Source organism: Melanostigma gelatinosum, assembly GCF_949748355.1.
Source record: "Melanostigma gelatinosum genome assembly, chromosome: 14".
Classification (NCBI taxonomy): Eukaryota; Metazoa; Chordata; class Actinopteri; order Perciformes; family Zoarcidae; genus Melanostigma; species Melanostigma gelatinosum.
Genome location: NC_136647.1, coordinates 13516762 through 13533837, shown reverse-complemented (window position 1 = coordinate 13533837; position 17076 = coordinate 13516762). Strand labels below are relative to the sequence as shown.

Sequence of the window (17076 nt, the reverse complement as noted above, 5' to 3'; positions counted from 1 at the left end):
CACATCACCTGCCGTAATGAGCTGGATGATACACTTATTGAAGCCTGCAGTGAGATGCCACATTGAAGTGACTCATAGCTGTCTCGCACATTGTAGGAAACATTCTCATTTCCTAAAGGTTTTTATGGACAGCTGAATAACCGTGGGACATATTCCAGATATATTTATTTTAAATGATTCATATGTGACGTGGCTGTATCTATCGTTTTGTCATTTCACATCCTAAAAACCCTGATGTAAGCGAGCTTTACTTGAAGAGCTTAGTGACCTGTCGGCTGCACGTGTCTCCCTCCTCAGCCAGCTTCACTGTTTGAGATGCTCTGGAGTTGCACAATAACTTCAATTCACGCTAGGTCAAGGTGTCAAAGGTCTTGTCTTCCCTTAACCACTAAACAATGCAGTGAAGATCATCCAAACCACTCAGACTGGAGTAAGCGTTGATGTCTGTGGACAGCAACATAAATGAATGCAGATGTGGTAGCACGGCTATTATAGGGAAAGTGGAAACATTTCAGGTTACAACCGGTGGGGCTAAGTAAGCTCTGACCTTAGGCGCAGTCAGAGCTGAGGAACAAGGAAATAGCATCTTAAAATGTTCCAGAAATTAGTAACCCTATAACCTATGTATATATATATATATATATATATATATATATATATATATATATATATATGTATATATGTATATATGTATATATATATATATATATACATATATATATGTATATATATATATATATATATATATATATATATATATATATATATATATATATATATATAAATATCAGCAGACTAATTCAACTTAAAATTAATACAGAAAATGTATTGGATGCCGCTGTGCTTATAACATTAGGTCTCATTATATTGCCTTAAAATGCTACGATGATGAAGACACACGGGTAACATTTTGTTTTTCGCATGGTGCACATGGTGATTTTTGCACTGAATGGGTTACATAGATAACTGCATCATTTAAAAAATACCCAGATGTGTATATCCAAGATAAACTATGACTGCATTCCATTTTCACTTAAAAATTGTGCGCACAAAAGTGAGTTTCTTCATTTGTTTAATGTCCAAGATTACATATAAAAATGCAATATACTCTCTGTTTTAAATCATAAATCTCCATTTGTTCAAGGTAGCAATTTGACCCATGATGAAAATGCTCCCATCACACATTTATTTCTGATAAGCTTTCACAATTACAGAAATAGTTGCGTTATTCTAAGATATAATTCGATTGTGTTTACTGAAATCCTTTCCTTGAGTTTTAACAGATGAATTCATGTTTTTAAAAACCTTTCAAAATGTATAATTTCACGCAAATACATGTTTGATGACTTACAAAATATTTACTAGAAACTAATGGCTATCATCCTCCAACACATTAGAAATACAAAGGCAGATGGTGCATTACTCTGAACAGTATTAATCAAAGACATGAAAAGAAAACAAAAACTATTTACAAAAAAATGCAATACATCACTTACTGAGGAGAATGGCAGGAAAAATCCCTTCAACACTTCAGAGGTAACATATTTTGAGGTATTTATTGATATGGTTTGGACTCTGATATGTAAACAACCATTTCTAACACAATCATATACATGCAGTATAATACTTCAATATAATCGAAACAAGTCATGGAACCCCTCATATACAAAAAAATGTACTTCTAAGGAAAACAATATGTACAGCACTATACGTCTGTGAGACCGTGTAGGCACAGTGAATTGGTGCACTTTCTTTGATGTGTGTGGTAGAGCTGAAACTCTTTGGTGCATAAAAACTGCAGCTGCTGGGAGGTAAACACCAAATCATGTGCTGTGTCAGCTAAACCTTGAAGGTCATGATCCATTTCCAGTCAGTTTAGGGATTCCGTCATCAGCCTCCCTACCCGCTGCGTCTCCCGCTCGATCGTACATCTTAAGTCAGGTGAAAATCTCAAAATTCTACAAAATGTCCCTTGTTTAGAATGTGACAAAAAAAAACAGCTCTGATTTCAACTTGATCGCCGTGCTTTTATCAGTGTTTCATAACTTCAAGCGCGGTAGAATGTCCTAATGTCAAAGACGTTAATGTGAGCCTCGACTATAGAGTTGGGAAGATTCCCCCTGACAGCAACATTGAGTCCCAAAAGGCGAATTAAAATCCTGAGGAGCATTATTCTTGATAGGTGTTACCAAACAGCCACATTTTCTAAATTCCCAACTATTACATGTAAACACCATTAACCTAACAGGGAGCATTCACAGTGCACTTTAATACAAAAGTTGAGATTGATATGGACTTTCAGTTAACTGTTTTTAGAAGGTGGCATCGCTAATATGTCTTTAATTCACTTCTTCAACGTTAGTTTTATGTAAAAAAAGAAAGAAAAATACAGCATATCATGTAACTCAAACACAGTATATACATTGTACACAGCATAGGCACACATGTTTGTACACGTATAGAAAGTACAAAGCAAGAATCCAATTATAAGCTACAATTAAAACAAAAATATAAATAAATACCTTCAAAGAATATGAAAGACAAATTCATTTCAGTCAGAGATGCAGTTTGTCTCTGATGAACTCTAATTGTGAGGAGATATGGCTGATGTTCCTTTTCAGTGCTGCATTTGATAGCACTGTACCAAGATTTAATCTGTGTACACACCAATACAAATCTGCATTCATTGGTGTTTGTCTCATAATCTGCTATGTGATGTTGTCCAGAGGTCTATTCCTCAGATATTTCCTCTGGGTCATTTTAATTCATCATTGTAGCTAGAAAAGTGCACTCAGTAGAGTGCAGACCTCCTCCAGGTCTGTATCCACCCTCTCAAACTAAAAAGAGTTGAATACGACTCAATTGTCCCTCACGGCTGCCTGAGAGTCAAGATGGCGGCGAAGATTAGAAAATCGGGGGTTTATTCATCTTGTATCGTGCCTGACTTTAGCGGATTATAACCTATCACGTTCAAAGTTCGACCAAACTTTTCTATGGATGTCATTTTTTGAGCCACGACAAAGGACAAAACGTGGCCTGCAACAGATAAGGTGAGGCTTGTTTTCGTCCCAGCCAAAGGCTTTCTGCTCCTGAAGCAGTTGTTGATCAATTGCGGCCCCTATCGACCAGCTAAGAGTGAGGGGTCAGCAGTCAATAAACTGTATCAAACAGTCAATAAACATATGTTTTTTAAAAAGTGTGAGTCACCACAGCCCATGGGAGGTCCTTGAGCATACAGTCATCAATGAGCACCAAACATGTTAGACTGATGGGTCTACAGTATACCAGATTAGCCGTGGACAGACAGACACACGCACACACACAGATAATAAAGTTGATTGATATGTATCAATATGCAGATGATGCACCGGTTTATCTAATATTCAAGCCAAATGGTCTCACTAGGTTAACACTCATTTGCCATTATGGGCTTTTCAATCAACCCTCAAAAACTAACTGATCAGACTATATAGAACATATTTAGCAGGATTTGCTCCATTAGCATGTAATATCAAGTTCTCCTTTAACGATATGGATGCTATTTTAGACTTGATACTTGACATTTTAAGCACTGGAACAAAAAAACACTGCTTAATGGTTTCACTCAATATATACTCTGTTGGCCCCAAATTACTCCAAATCTGGCTCATTTCCCTGGATGGTAGCGAGTAAAGACCTGATTTTAAAGTTGTTACAGCACCTACAGAGCAGTGTGTGGTCACACCCTAAATAACTACAACTGTGCTGTTGTGTCCCAACGGCAATTTCAAGTCCCACAAGTACGCTCAGCCGGGCCTATTGACTGCTGCAAAGTTCATTCGTGAATCAAAAGGTGATTGTGCAGCGTTGGTCTCATGGCGGACTGGCCACAAATCATACATTTTGAGAGATTAAGTCAAGCACTCTGATTCTATGTTCTGCCCTAAGTAATATGCTGTAATGTATATGCTGATATGAACACAAATCAGCCAAAATAAACAAATGTGTACATGTTTCCAGTTTTGGACGGGTAATTGTAAACAAGGCGAGTTTGCAAATGCTGGCTTGTCTCTCGTTCAGTTTCTCTCTCAGAGCTTATTGATGTTCAGTTATGAATCAAACAGTTATCACTGTTGTGTCGTTCAGTGTCTTGATCTAAATGGTGAACTTATTTAGTTTACTCTATTACATTTAAAGTAACGACATGCATTGGTACAGTATATTGTACATTCTTTTGAAAATGAGTTTTTGCCGAATGCTCTGTGGCTGATTTACATTTTCCAGTCTTGAATGAAGGAGAGCAGTGGCGGGACGCTGAGGAAAACCTGTGAGGGAGAATAGAAAATGTTCAGGCATATGAAACATGGACAAGAAAACAGGCCATTTCATTTGTTGTAGTTTAAATACATGCATGACATACTACTTGTTAGTCTCACCTGTTGTGATCCACCATGCGTCCTAGCCTGACACCCAGCTATGTGTGGTGGTCTTCACCCTCTGGGGAAACCCATGAGGCCCAGCTGTGGGGTCAAAGTTAAAGTCCAGTGCCCCGCCATCCATGAGGGTGTCATGGAGGACAGTCTCCATGTCACATTCAAACCTCTCGATGGACACGTTGTCCAGGTCACTGGGCAGCCGCTCCTGGTGATGACCGTGTGGGTGAATCAGGTTGAGTTCCCTGTAGCCGTTGTTGCTGCCGTAGTTTGCCGAAACAGCATAATTGTGTGATGGGTGTCCACGGGGCAACTGCACGCATGTCCTCAGGCTGGTCATTCGAGGAGGGGCTCCTGAAAGACTCGTCAGGCTAGTCAGGGGGATCATGTTACAGCTATTCAAATCTTGTGAGGTTGAAGGACCCTGGCTGTGTATATCTTGTGGATTTACATGAGGAACTCGGTGACTTTGAGGAGGAGTCATCATTTTTACTCCATTATGAACCCCCATGTGGCTCTGGCGGCTGTAAGGGGGCATGAGACAACCTCCCCTCCCCACATGAGCATCCCTAACGGCCTCTGCATCTGAGGTCAGCAGCTCCTTGAGGAGGCCAGCAGGACAAATATACTGGTTCTCATAAGCCCTAAAGCCCGGCTTGGTCTCTGGAAGCGTCTGCATGGGAGCAGGGGACAGGGAGTTCATCCTGACCTGGCTGTACATGCACTTACGGTAGTCCTTCTGGGGGTGCGGGGTCAAGCCAGTGGAGCTGTAGGGGCTGCTCTGAAGCATGGCAGCATTTGATGAATGTGAGGCGTCAGAACCTAGCTGGGTTTCAGGAGACAGCACATTCATGTTATCCAGCAGACGCTCCATGACCCTGTCTGAGCCAAGTTGGCCCATGGATCCAGTTACCTCGGACAGGCTGGGCAGGGTGGAGGTTATCTTGCTCCCTGCTCCTCCAGGGTACATCATATGGCCATCCGGCTCCCCCAGGTCATCCTGTTCAGAAGGAAAGGGTGAATGGCAACCACTCAGGGTGCTGGCGTCAGAGCTGGTGCGCGTCCTAAAGGAGCTCCAGGCTTCAAAGTCCTCGTTACTGTGGGAGTTTGGGCTTCCCAGCCAGTTAGAGTACTGGGAACCAGGGCTGCCTGCTCCTCCCTCAGCTGCTTCCTGTAGAGACATCTAAGGACAGGAAAACAATAAAGGTTACACAAGCTACCAGAAGAATTACCAGTGTATGGTTAACTTACATCGAAATGATAGGAATAGTACGACATTTTGGGGAATGTGCTTAGAGGAGAACATCAACACCACCCACATATCTGAAGTTACCACCACCAATTGGTTAGCTTAGCTTAACATTACACGAGGAACGTCCTGGCTCGCCTAGCTCTGTCCAAAGGGACAGTAAGTGTTTGTGAGATAGCAAATAACTGTATTTTCTAACATGTCAAACTCTTCTTTTGAACATCGATTCAGAAGGATTGTGAGAAACCTATATACAGATTGCTTTGAATGAAACGGAGACTTTACCTTTTTCTTTGCGGCCCTTCCTCTGCTCTTGGTGAACTTACTGTTGTTGTCCATGGAGGCAGCTCTGCGTCGAGGTGACTTTCCGCTCTTTCCCCCCTCTGGGTTCAGCATCCACCAGGAGCTTTTTCCCGTTCCCTCGTTTTGTATGCGCACAAAGCGGCTGTGCAAGGAAAGGTTGTGTCTGATGGAGTTCTGGAAGAGAAACAAGTGAATCATTTGTAAGTTATCTGTTGGCTCACAGTTATGTAGAGGCTACAATGCAGCTTGAAGCGTCAAAATAACTGCACAAGGTTTATTTTCCAAAGATTATATTTTTATGTTGGTGTCCAAAGTCTCTCTTTTCAAAGGTCAATATTTCCCTTGTTAATTATTCTAGTGCATCTATAAATGGTGTTGTTTTTTAAATACTAAATACTGACCCTCTGTTGCAAAAATCAGCAACTGTGAGTGATCCCTGAGAATGAAATAAGAAGGTGTATTGCTGCAGAGGAAATGCTTGTCCTTTTTCATACTGCATGGAGAAGAAGCTGGTGGTTGAGTGTGATGTCAAAGGCAGCAGATGAACAGGAAGTATGCATATGTCCATATCCTCCGTCAGCAATATTATGTCTGCTGAGCCTTTTCCAATCCCTCTTCACGCTCTCCAGCAAAATACATTAGTTACTTCTGGCATGAGGAAGCGAGGGATGGACGGGACATGTGGTCTCATTTATTTTACACTAAATAAACATGTGCAAGACAGACGTCAGTACAGCTAGAGACATATCCGTTTCTGAATATGACGGCAAACAGCAAAATAAAAGATTGCGTCAAACACAATGCACAACATCTGAAAAGATTTTTTTCCAAACAAAAGAACCTATATTGAAAGTAAAGTTAACAAAAAACAGCATATACAAGGGCCATGAAGTTGATTTAAAATGAGCATTTTAGTGCACTTTGACTATGTAGCGTGATTATATCGTATGGATCGTGTCTGTGGACATAAAACTTCACAGGACTTGTTGAGTCTCATGCGTGATTGTCCGACTAAGCTCCTTCTAGTATAACGTCAAGATGCATTTTCATCACATGAAAGGATTTTAACTTTTTAAGTCAATATTGTTTAGCTTTTTGTCCTTTAATTACTTGTCGTTGAAGCTATGAATTGAACGCTTGCTTTGAAAACTCCTACATTAGAGTTTATTAGCGGTCATCCTGTGAATCCATACTGTGAGGCCATAATCACATGCTTCCTGTGATTTACAACATGTTTGATTTTTTTTACTGAAAGAGCTGCTAAAAAAACTGCTAAATAAGACAGGCCGGATTACTTTGGGTCACATTTGTCCTTGTGCCAACACGTATACAGCTAAAGCCTCATTCAGTCCATTTTCTCTAATGCTATGTTATGAACTGTAAAAAGGACGCAGAGGCGCCTCCTGCGGTAGATCTCTGAGGAAGAAAAACAGCGATAGAGAGACGCTCACACAGGACACAGATGTACTGTATAGCCTGGTCTCTCTGGACAAGAAATGCTGCTCTTGGGTCGGGGGCATTCAGTGCATCTTAGTCATCAGAATGTGACTCGTACTCACATTACTATGATTTATTTCATACTGAAGATGGCTCTATGAAGTGATCAAAACAAATAAATACAAATCTTATGTAGCTGCATGACTTCGACCGGAATGACACTTTAAATAATTGTATAAAGAGTTCAAGCTTAAGAATGTTGCGAGTATTGTTTCGGCTGACTGTCCTCCATACGAAGGCAGTGAACCACAGCAAGTTCAACCTCAAACTACACATCAACTTGTGAAGTCCGATCCTCAGAGGGGAGGCAGCAGGCTGAATGAGAATGCTTTTTTTTTTCCTGAAAAAGAAACGCTGGGGGAGGTTACAGGGTTCGAAGTGTGGGCGACAGAGTGAGATGTTTTTGCCGGCAGAGCTGGGGGTCAATGAGTTCAGTGTGTACTGAACACGAGCCCTTCAGCTGGCGCTGACAGAGACATGCAAACAGGTTGGATGGTGCAGGAACACAGAGAGAGGAGGAGAAGCATCCGCCTCCCCTGAATATGAACCGGACTCCTCCCTTCTCCTCTGAAACAAGGCTTCCTGCACATGCAGACTGGAGCTTTGCTGCATGGCCTCAAAATGCAACGCTCAATCTCGTGCTCATTTGATTCATGACCTTTTCCCCCCCTTTTTTTTTACATTTTTACATGATCTCGATCTGTAAGAGGAAGACAGGAAATGAGTCATTAGCAGAGGACCTGAGATCTGAGCAGTGTGCTGCACAGACTCCGTCTGTGAACCAACTTATATATTCCGCCAACCAAAGCGACACGTCTCGCTCACACACACAGTTGAGATCACGAGTGATATGCAAATGTCTGTAGCCTCTGATTAGTGCCCACAATAGATCATGGACTGCATGACTGGGCCCTGGGAAGGGGAATTCTCGACTCCGCCAGAGATAATCCTCGTCTGAGACAGACATCACCTCAGCCCAAAGAGAACAAAAGACATCCCTCACTAACTCACACATTATGTCTCTGAAAGCGCGGCCCAAGGTGGCCGAGAAGTTTCATTGTTGCTAAAGCTCTTCATAAAACATATTGTTTACGGCCCTCGCCTTTTAACTGACTTTGAAGCAGTGGCATATGTGCACCTGTAACTGCACGGCGGCTCATGTGAATGTGGGGAATTAAGAAACGTATATGCTCTCTATTGACCTTTCATGGCAATCAGGGGAGTTCCCAGGCACAGATTATGTCGGCCTCTCAGTGACATACATGTGAAAGAGAGGAGACGCATTGAGTAATGTGAGCAGGGACCCAACACGAGCTTGTGCACAAGTTAAGATGCATTATATCTCATGAGGAAATATTGTAATGTAATGCTAATTTGCCATGAGCCAATCTTGACTTGAGGAAAAAATATATTGCATTGTGTTTGTGTGTGTGTGTGTGGTGACGTCAATTGATTTTTGTGTGCTCAAAATGTATTGTTAAAATCAGAATATGTGAGAAACTATTTTCAGTTTGCCCTCAGAAGAGAACAGCACGCTGCAAATGCAGTGCAGCAGGAAAGCAGTTGTCTGAGTCTGAGTCCACCTGCTGCTACCAAGCTCAGATACATGGGAGCACTCAGTATTAAGGAGAACCATCCACCATCGCGCAACACTTCAGATGTACCCAATGATCTCTGAATCATCTGTGGTCAATGTCATGAAGAGAAGCTGCTGCAGCATGAAGCGACTCCTCCTCCCGCACTTCAAAACAATCAACTTGACACAGCTGCTGTTTTTTGGGGTAGTGAAGCGTGAGGCTTGCAGCAAACGGTCGCAGGATAAGTAAACAAACCGGGGCCAGTTGCGGGGACAGGTGCAGCCACAGTGAAAGTGGCCTCGCTTGCAACTGGTCCAAACGTTTTTTTTACATATACAGTACAGCACCAGACACAACCACAGACAGGAGAGAGGATCCCCCAGGAGACCCACTGCCTGAGACCAGCTGCTACTCAAATCAGTAACTCCGTTTTATGTCAATGATGAGGCCTGATATTGAGTTAGTGATGGAAAACTGGAGGGAAAAAGAGAATCGCCTTTAACTTACATCCATGTAGCGGCATCGTGCGGCGACAGTTAACACAAACATATTGAAGTGAGACTGTGTAACTTTGACATAATCATTTTTCTTGCTTCTAATCAGAGCTTCGGTGACCTCAGCGATGGGTGCAACCGCCTCTCAACCCATTGTTTTGGTGGTGGCTTCTGCCACAAAGTTTTTTAAATGAAAGTTGTAGTGAATGAGGAAACACGTGAAACAATTGCCCGTAAATCAACATCACACTAACAGTGAAATAAGGAAGTATGCTAATCTCTTTTGGCTGCCATTGACTATAAAGACTTCAGCTGTGGTACATGCTGCATGACCAGTTTGTTGAGACTTAGAGACCTATAGTTGATTGTGTAGCTCACAATGTCAATGCACAGATTGACTTCCTATTTGTGATATTTGGGTGATATATCTGAAATCAGTATTACAATATAATGTTTTTTTAATGTGATATATACATATATCACATTATGGGAAACGTATACAAGCTGATGTTCAGTGTGTTCCACTGAACATTACATCCCTTCACACGTACATATCTAAAATGTTAATTATTATTCCAAATTGGTCGGACTCATTCATTTTGCAAAATGATGGAACAATATGTTGAAATCACAACGATACAATTCTGCTGAAAGATAGTGCTGCAGCCATATTTCTTATTCCTGTCAAATTCAAGGACAAAGACAAAGGCAGATGAGGTGTTGCATTTAGCAGCAGCCATATCTCCAGCTGCTGAATAAAAAAGGGAAAAATCATCTTATCGGTAAAGAAGACGTATCTGGTGAGACCAGAGTTGACACTGCCTGACCTAAAATGAGTATGGTTAACGTACTGCTTCTTGATCTTATACTGCACGATGGCTCCGGGTGAAAAAATACAATTGCAGATGTCAATTAATCAATGCCGTTATTTTTAACAACTGCTGGCATATCACGACGTCTTCAAAGCATGTCAGGTGGTGTAGATAAGAGAATAAGAGAGCAAAGCACTTGCAGAGATTGCAGCAAAAAGGACAAGCCACTTCCTGGCAGTGTCTTCCTGTGCACCCCCCACCCCCCTCCCCCCCCTCCCCTTTCTCCTCTGACCCAGGAAGTTAAAAATGAGCAAGCAGGACCTGATTTCTCTGTTACAGGGCGGTAAAAAGGCATGCGCTGCTGCTGCTGCTGCTGAAGAAGCCCTCCAGCTCAGCGTGGTGACCATGTCGCACCCTTCATGGCTCCCGGCACAATGCAGGTTACTTCATTAACACTGAGCATGAACTGAGTGACCTACTTCTGCAATGGCTTCAAAGCGGGACTGTGAAAAGGAATGGAGAGCTTTGTGTTACCCAGCCATGGCTTTAGATAAACAAGAACGGGGCAAATGAGAAGGATAGAAACAGTTATCTCACGGGATTGATTCAAAAAACACTCGGTCATACGAAATATTCAGACTAAGCTGATTAGAAACTTGATCTCCAATCTTTCTCAGCCTAATCTTGAGAGTGACACACATTCTTTGCACACTGTACAGTGTAAAAAGGCGAACAGTTTTTTTTTTTTACAGGATTTGACACTAATCTCAATCACCCCTGATCCTGTTTCTCTTTCTTCACACCATATTTCTTCGCCTCCCTCGGCCCCCCCCCCATGTCCTTTATATTGTGCAAAATGGATTTGAGTTCACGTTCTGTCTGTGAACATAATAAAGGCGGGGAATATTTCCCTGCGCAGGGCTGGACGACAATGCAGAAATCCACATGCCACAGATTCCACAGGCTCAAACACGTGTAGGCAGCAGACTGTACACAGGCCTGAGCCCACAGACAGCCAGTCAGCTGACTGATCCCCTCCTTCCCTCAAGCTCTTTGAAAGCCCCTGCCCCAAGCCTCCCTTTCTTCATGTGGTTACTTGAAGCTTTCAGTGGGCCTTGTGGATAATTTAAGTCAAGGAGAGTCCTCCCTTTTTAACCTTGTGATCCCAAGACAGATTGCTGCGCAGCTATTCTGGTTTTGTTCGCCGCCTCTTTTCAGGCCTGTGTCCCCAAACATAGCTCATGAAAAAACCTGATTAAACAGCTGATTTGTTTAAAAATACCCTTTACTCAACAAAAAAATGGAAACTCTAGAATTCCCTTTCTCTGATTTGATAGATGAAGCCATACTTAAAGGCACAGTGGTGCTTTGAGCTGGAGGTCAGCATGCTGACCGCAATTCTAACTTGCTCATGTTTAGCAAGTATGGTAACCGCGTTACATATCTTGAATTACCGCATTAGCATGCTAACGTGTGCTACAGTATTCAGAAACTAAACACAAAGTAAAGCTGAGGCTTTTGAGGATGTCATGAGTTTACAAGTGTTTGGTCATGAATCAAAGTGTTGGACAAACTGACATTTTGACCTCATAACAGCACTCGATGAAAAGTACAATTCACACTGAGGGCAACACCAATGTGTGTAACAAATGCAATGGCAGTCCATCCAATGGTTGCCGAGTCAGTTCACTTAAAACCACAAATGGCGATCTTGATCTCAGAGGAAAGGTCAGCGGAAAACACCAAAGTCACAAGGATTTAACCTCAGGTGACCATGAACGGCTGCACAAAATTCCATGGCAATCCATCCAATAGAAGAGAATTCAGTCTGGACCAAAATGGTGGAACGAGTCACCGACAGAACATTTCCATCTCTAGAGCCACACCGCACGACGAGGGCATTTTAACCTGGGTTATCGAGATAAACTTCAATTTCTGGCAGTCTTCATGCATAATTGTGTAACCTTCACTTACATTTATTGTAACTTTCCATCGGTCATCAAATTACCTGAGACACTTCAGTCCATCAAGACTTTATTATTGCACATCATTTTTATTATATATATTTCTACAATGAACAATTATCTTTTCTACATTTACTTGTCTCTCCAGATTGAAATGTGAATTCTCGACACGACTAGCGTCTTCAATCATACACCTAACTTGCACTCCCACTAGCAGGCACGTTTATCAGCTGTCATTTGATCTGCGGGATGTTGGTAGAGTGAGCGTTTCCACTGAGCTCATCCTAAATAAATACCATCAGGAATGTCTGTCTGCAGTTTTGGTCACATGCAAACATCAGGAGCCAGGCTTCTGATTTGTAGTGTAGGGGCCGTGTTAAATCATACAGTAAGAAAAAACAATATCACAGTGATTGCACACATTACTGCAAGCTGCCACCAAAAACTGGATATTAATCCATAATACCCCAGCTGCCTTATATCAGTGTATACTACAAACCAATGGCTTTTACACACGTCATAACCTTTAAAAAGTAACTCTTCGTAAAATACTTTCTTGCAATGTACACCTCAGAACCTCTGCGTCAGTTAAACTTTAGGAGTGCTACTTCCTGTTCCATTATTTAAGGTCACAGTTCACTGAGAAAAACAGTGACACTACCAGTAAGATGGTGCGCTGCACACTGCCACTCATAGACCCACCAATATCCCAGGGGAACCAGTTCTACCAGTTGGCAGGGGCCCCTCTCTTGTGGTAAAGGCATGATGATCACCACGCCATTTTTAGAGGGAAAATAAAAATAAAAGAATCTCCATGACATGAGGGAGACAGGAAGCTCTAGCTGCAGCAGCAGCAGCGCCGCCCTCGTCCTGCCCTCCACCCACCTTCAGTTTTCTAGGTGGAGCTGTATAATCACTGAGGTTCAAACTCAACGCCCTCCACCCACCATGAGGTCTCTGGCTTATCTCTATCTGTCATTACAATCAGGGACCCTCATGCATGTGGAGCCCAAAGTCAATACCTGGGCCAGGATGTGACACAAAACACAACAACAAGCAGGCTCAATATTTCTTTAAGCATGCGGCAGGAACGCTGAAATGGAATAAAATGACTTCACATAGAATTAGGCGCACAAACATGACCCATGTACGGTCTTCTCCCATGAGTTACTCCTCTTTTTCCAGCCCTGACCCTCATGTTTTGCAAGGCGGGGATGTTAACACATGGCACTGTTTTCCATCCACTCTGCAGGAAATGCATCATAGTTCATTGTGAGGGGACCGTGGTGTTTTTTGAACAGGAAAGTGTAAAAATAACTATAAACCGGTGGTTCCAAGGCCCAGCCACGCATGCCAGCATTTAGGAATGCAGAGGTTGAAGTGGTGATGTGTTGATTTCATATCAACGATAAACAAGCGGGTGCTGTTGTTATTGAGGCATTTGCTGCTTCTATGAATGGCACACAATGACTAACCCTGTGAGTAAAAGGCTTCCAAAATAACAAAATATGTAATAAAACCAAACATCAGGGGCAGCAGGGTGAAGTGGAGTGTATGACGAATCAGACATTGGCATGTTGGCTGAACTTCCGGTTAGATGTCATTGATTGCTGTAGCTATTGTGAGTTTATAGACATTTATAAAAAAACAACAACTGTGGATTCTAAACTCAATAAAATGTAAGAAAGAACATTTCTTCATTGACAGATATTGGTGCTGAAAGGACAGTTAGGCGTATGAAAACTCTCTGACCTCCTTCAGCAGAAGGCCTGAAGGAGGGCAGAGAAGGAAGTGGAAGGATAAAGAGCAGCGATCCCTTTCTCCAAGCTGTAGCATCCGCTGAGGAAACTCTAGATGACGGGGACACAAAGATATGAGTGCACAGCTCAGGAATGGAGGATGTTCGACGTTGTTCCCAGCATTCCCTTCTCTCAAGCCCCTTCCCCTCCGACACACTCCCCAACACTGATTGAGCTGTTTGTGTCGCCTCCTGTTATTGTCGGCACTTTACTCTACTCGGACTTCATTCCCACCAGCCAATGCAGCTTTACTGTCTATGTAACAAAGTGTAGTTGAAGAACTGCAGAAAGGGAGGTTTAGCAGAGCCGTAAGTCACGATAGCAGCTTTTCACAATCGGCTGTTGGACAATGGAATCTATATTTGATTGAGGTTCACAAAGGCATTTCTTGACAGAACTTTAAAATGACGTCTCATGGGAGGCTACAGGAAGGGCTGCAAAGATTGAACATGAATTGGACTCGTATTCATTTTTTTGAGAATGTGCAGATTTGAATTAGGATTATTACTTTCTCTGTCTGCTCCCCGCCTCATTTCTATCCCTCGTGGCTGAGTAACTTCCTCACCCGGCGAGACAATATTAAGACCTGGATTAGCGTGTTTGCATTAGGCTACTGCTTTTCCCTCGTGCTAAATGTTTCCAATATATTTCCAGGCCAGAAAGCACAGCTTTGTAAACTTCCAGGACTGTACCAGTTTTTCCATGGGCGTGGAAATGCTGCACAGGCCATGAGTCGGTATGTTTTGTGGTCGTACTGGATAGATTGTTGCACTCAGGTTTTTTTCTGGAACAGCAAAATGTATGCCAGAATAAATCAACAGGATTTCAACGATTGCTCAGTCGAGCCGGCTCAAACATACAGGTGTCCCCAGTATTCTCCGTACGAAACCAATATTTTTGCAGTGCAGGACTACAGGATTGTACAGAGAGAGAAATGTCCTCAAGCTCATGTATGGGGTGTTTACAGTCAGACCTGCTGCTTCAGAGCTGTATGTCTCCTCACTGACACAGCAGAGAGGTGTGCGCTACCACTGACAGAGGAAACCACTCCAAAACTTCAAAGGTACCAAAGCTCAGCAGCCAAATACAAGACTAACTATTCAGCACTTTGAAACCACGTTCATAGTTCTGGCAAAAAACTAAATTTGAGAACCTTTTGTCACAAGGAAAAAAATATTTTGCTACTACATCACTACTACTGAATGTGTATACTCAATGTTGGCCTGTTGGTGCACTCTTTTTTCTTCTTGAGCCTTGTTGAACTGACTGAGGGGGAGTTTTTCCTGTTCCGATGTGAGGGTCTCGGGACAAGAGGATGTCAAATGTGTACAGATTGTAAAGCCCTCTGAGACAAATTTGTAATTTGTGATTTTGGGCTATAAAAAAATGAATTGAATTGAATTGCAATCAGCTATGTCTCACCAGGTATATTTGGCTGATGGTGACAGTTGTTTGAGAAGTAAAACACAGGTGAAATGTAACAAATGGAGTTCAGCCATTATTCATTTTAATATCTGTGATTTTCTGACTGTGACATGTCGAATTGTCCTGACAAATGCCTCCCTATATTTCCTATAGTACAACAGCATTCAGCAGAATAGGATGGAGCCCGTTTTTATACTGCTGTGTTGTGGATTGGAGTGATTTAAGAGACCGTATGTTGTTATTTTAAGAGGAACTGCAGAGAAAATGAATCTGCAAGACTGAAAAACGGCAGGAAGAAAAACTCCCATCCTCTATAGAACTTTGCTCTCTCTGCTCACTTTAATAAAAAGTGTAAAATCAGTGAAGTTAGACACTAAATATCTGCAGATTCAGATTAAGGGTTGGACAATATTTTGCTGCTGCTAATTGCATTGATTTACACTTGTCTTTACTATATGTTGGTTTTTATATACATATATATATATATTTGGATTGGCGTTAAAGGGGTTAATGGTCCCATCTCAAGTTCATTTTATTCAACTCGATGCTTCACGCGTTCACGTGCACACGCGCACGCGGGGACACTCACCTTCCAGCCCGCGGAGCTGTTGCTGTCTCCTTTATCCTTGAAGTAAGGCACGTTCTTGACCATCCAGTCGTAAATCTGAGACAGTGTCAGCCTCTTCTCGGGTGAGCTGTCTATCGCTTTGGTGATCAGGTCCGCGTACGACATGTTCCCCCAGGCGTTGCGACGGGACGAGCTGCTCTTCCTCTGGCCGGAGCTGCCCAGGGGTGCGACACCCGGAGGGGGCACCTGTTGCGGCTGAGGAGGCAGCTGCGGGCCGGGGAGCTGCTGCGGAAGAGGATGATGGTGGTGGTGGTGGTGGTGATGTGGAGGCGCACGGTTTCCCTCCCGACACTGAAAGTCATTGCAGGGCACAGGCGGTTTCTGCTCCGCATACTCTTCATAGTCCTCCTCCAACAAGCCGAGGCTGCTGATGAACTCGGCGTTTCCTCCCGGCTCCTGCTGCACCGACGGCGCCGGGGACGACGTGTTGGAGCCGGCCGGGTCGTTGAGCTCCGGCCGGGGCAGCGGCCAGGTGCAGGACCGCGGCCGGGAGAGGGGCTCAAATTCCGGGTCTATTTCGACCGGCTGCGGTGGCGGTACCTCAGCCATGTCTGAGTCTGTCTCACTGTCACACAGACACTCACATCAACTAATTATAATAAATCAACAGGTAACAAAGAAAATGTTGCGTTCACACACCAGATTATAGATAGACAATATAAAGAGAGGTTTGTAATTTGGAAGTCAGAGAACTGTTGCGTTCAAGGTCTTCGCTGAAGTTCACACCATCCTGCACTCTCAAGTCTGCCGCTCTGTCAATACAGACAACGGTCCACAGGCTAATGCTGCTTTCAAGGACCACTGACAGGCTCGGTCTTCTGAGTGCTCCAAGTTCACGGTGCATTCATAGTCGAATAATTTATATCGACTCTGTTCAAGTGCTCTTTGGTTGGAAATTCCTAAATGGACCCTGTTT

General features: G+C 43.0%; 1 protein-coding gene across 1 annotated transcript; it reads right to left on the bottom strand.

Moving 5' to 3' along the window:
* Positions 1 to 1085: 1085 nt before the first annotated feature.
* On the bottom strand, positions 1086 to 16793 carry LOC306788616 (forkhead box protein O1-A-like). The gene is made up of 4 exons (XM_079284200.1): positions 16122 to 16793; positions 5947 to 6138; positions 4416 to 5595; positions 1086 to 4304 (listed from the first exon to the last, which is right to left on the bottom strand). The coding sequence occupies exons 1-3, from the start codon at positions 16707 to 16709 to the stop codon at positions 4438 to 4440; spliced, it is 1938 nt and encodes a 645-aa protein (XP_079140326.1). The 5' UTR covers positions 16710 to 16793; the 3' UTR covers positions 1086 to 4304; positions 4416 to 4437.
* Between the last annotated feature and the right edge of the window lie 283 nt (positions 16794 to 17076).

Excerpts from the sequence above, each read along its gene's own strand:
- LOC306788616 (XM_079284200.1), bottom strand. The coding sequence starts at position 16,709 with ATGGCTGAGGTACCGCCACCGCAGCCGGTCGAAATAGACCCGGAATTT. Across the intron at positions 6,139-16,121 it reads ACAGCTCCGCGGGCTGGAAG|AACTCCATCAGACACAACCT; the intron begins GTGAGTGTCCCC and ends TTTCTCTTCCAG. Across the intron at positions 5,596-5,946 it reads GAAGGGCCGCAAAGAAAAAG|ATGTCTCTACAGGAAGCAGC; the intron begins GTAAAGTCTCCG and ends TCCTGTCCTTAG.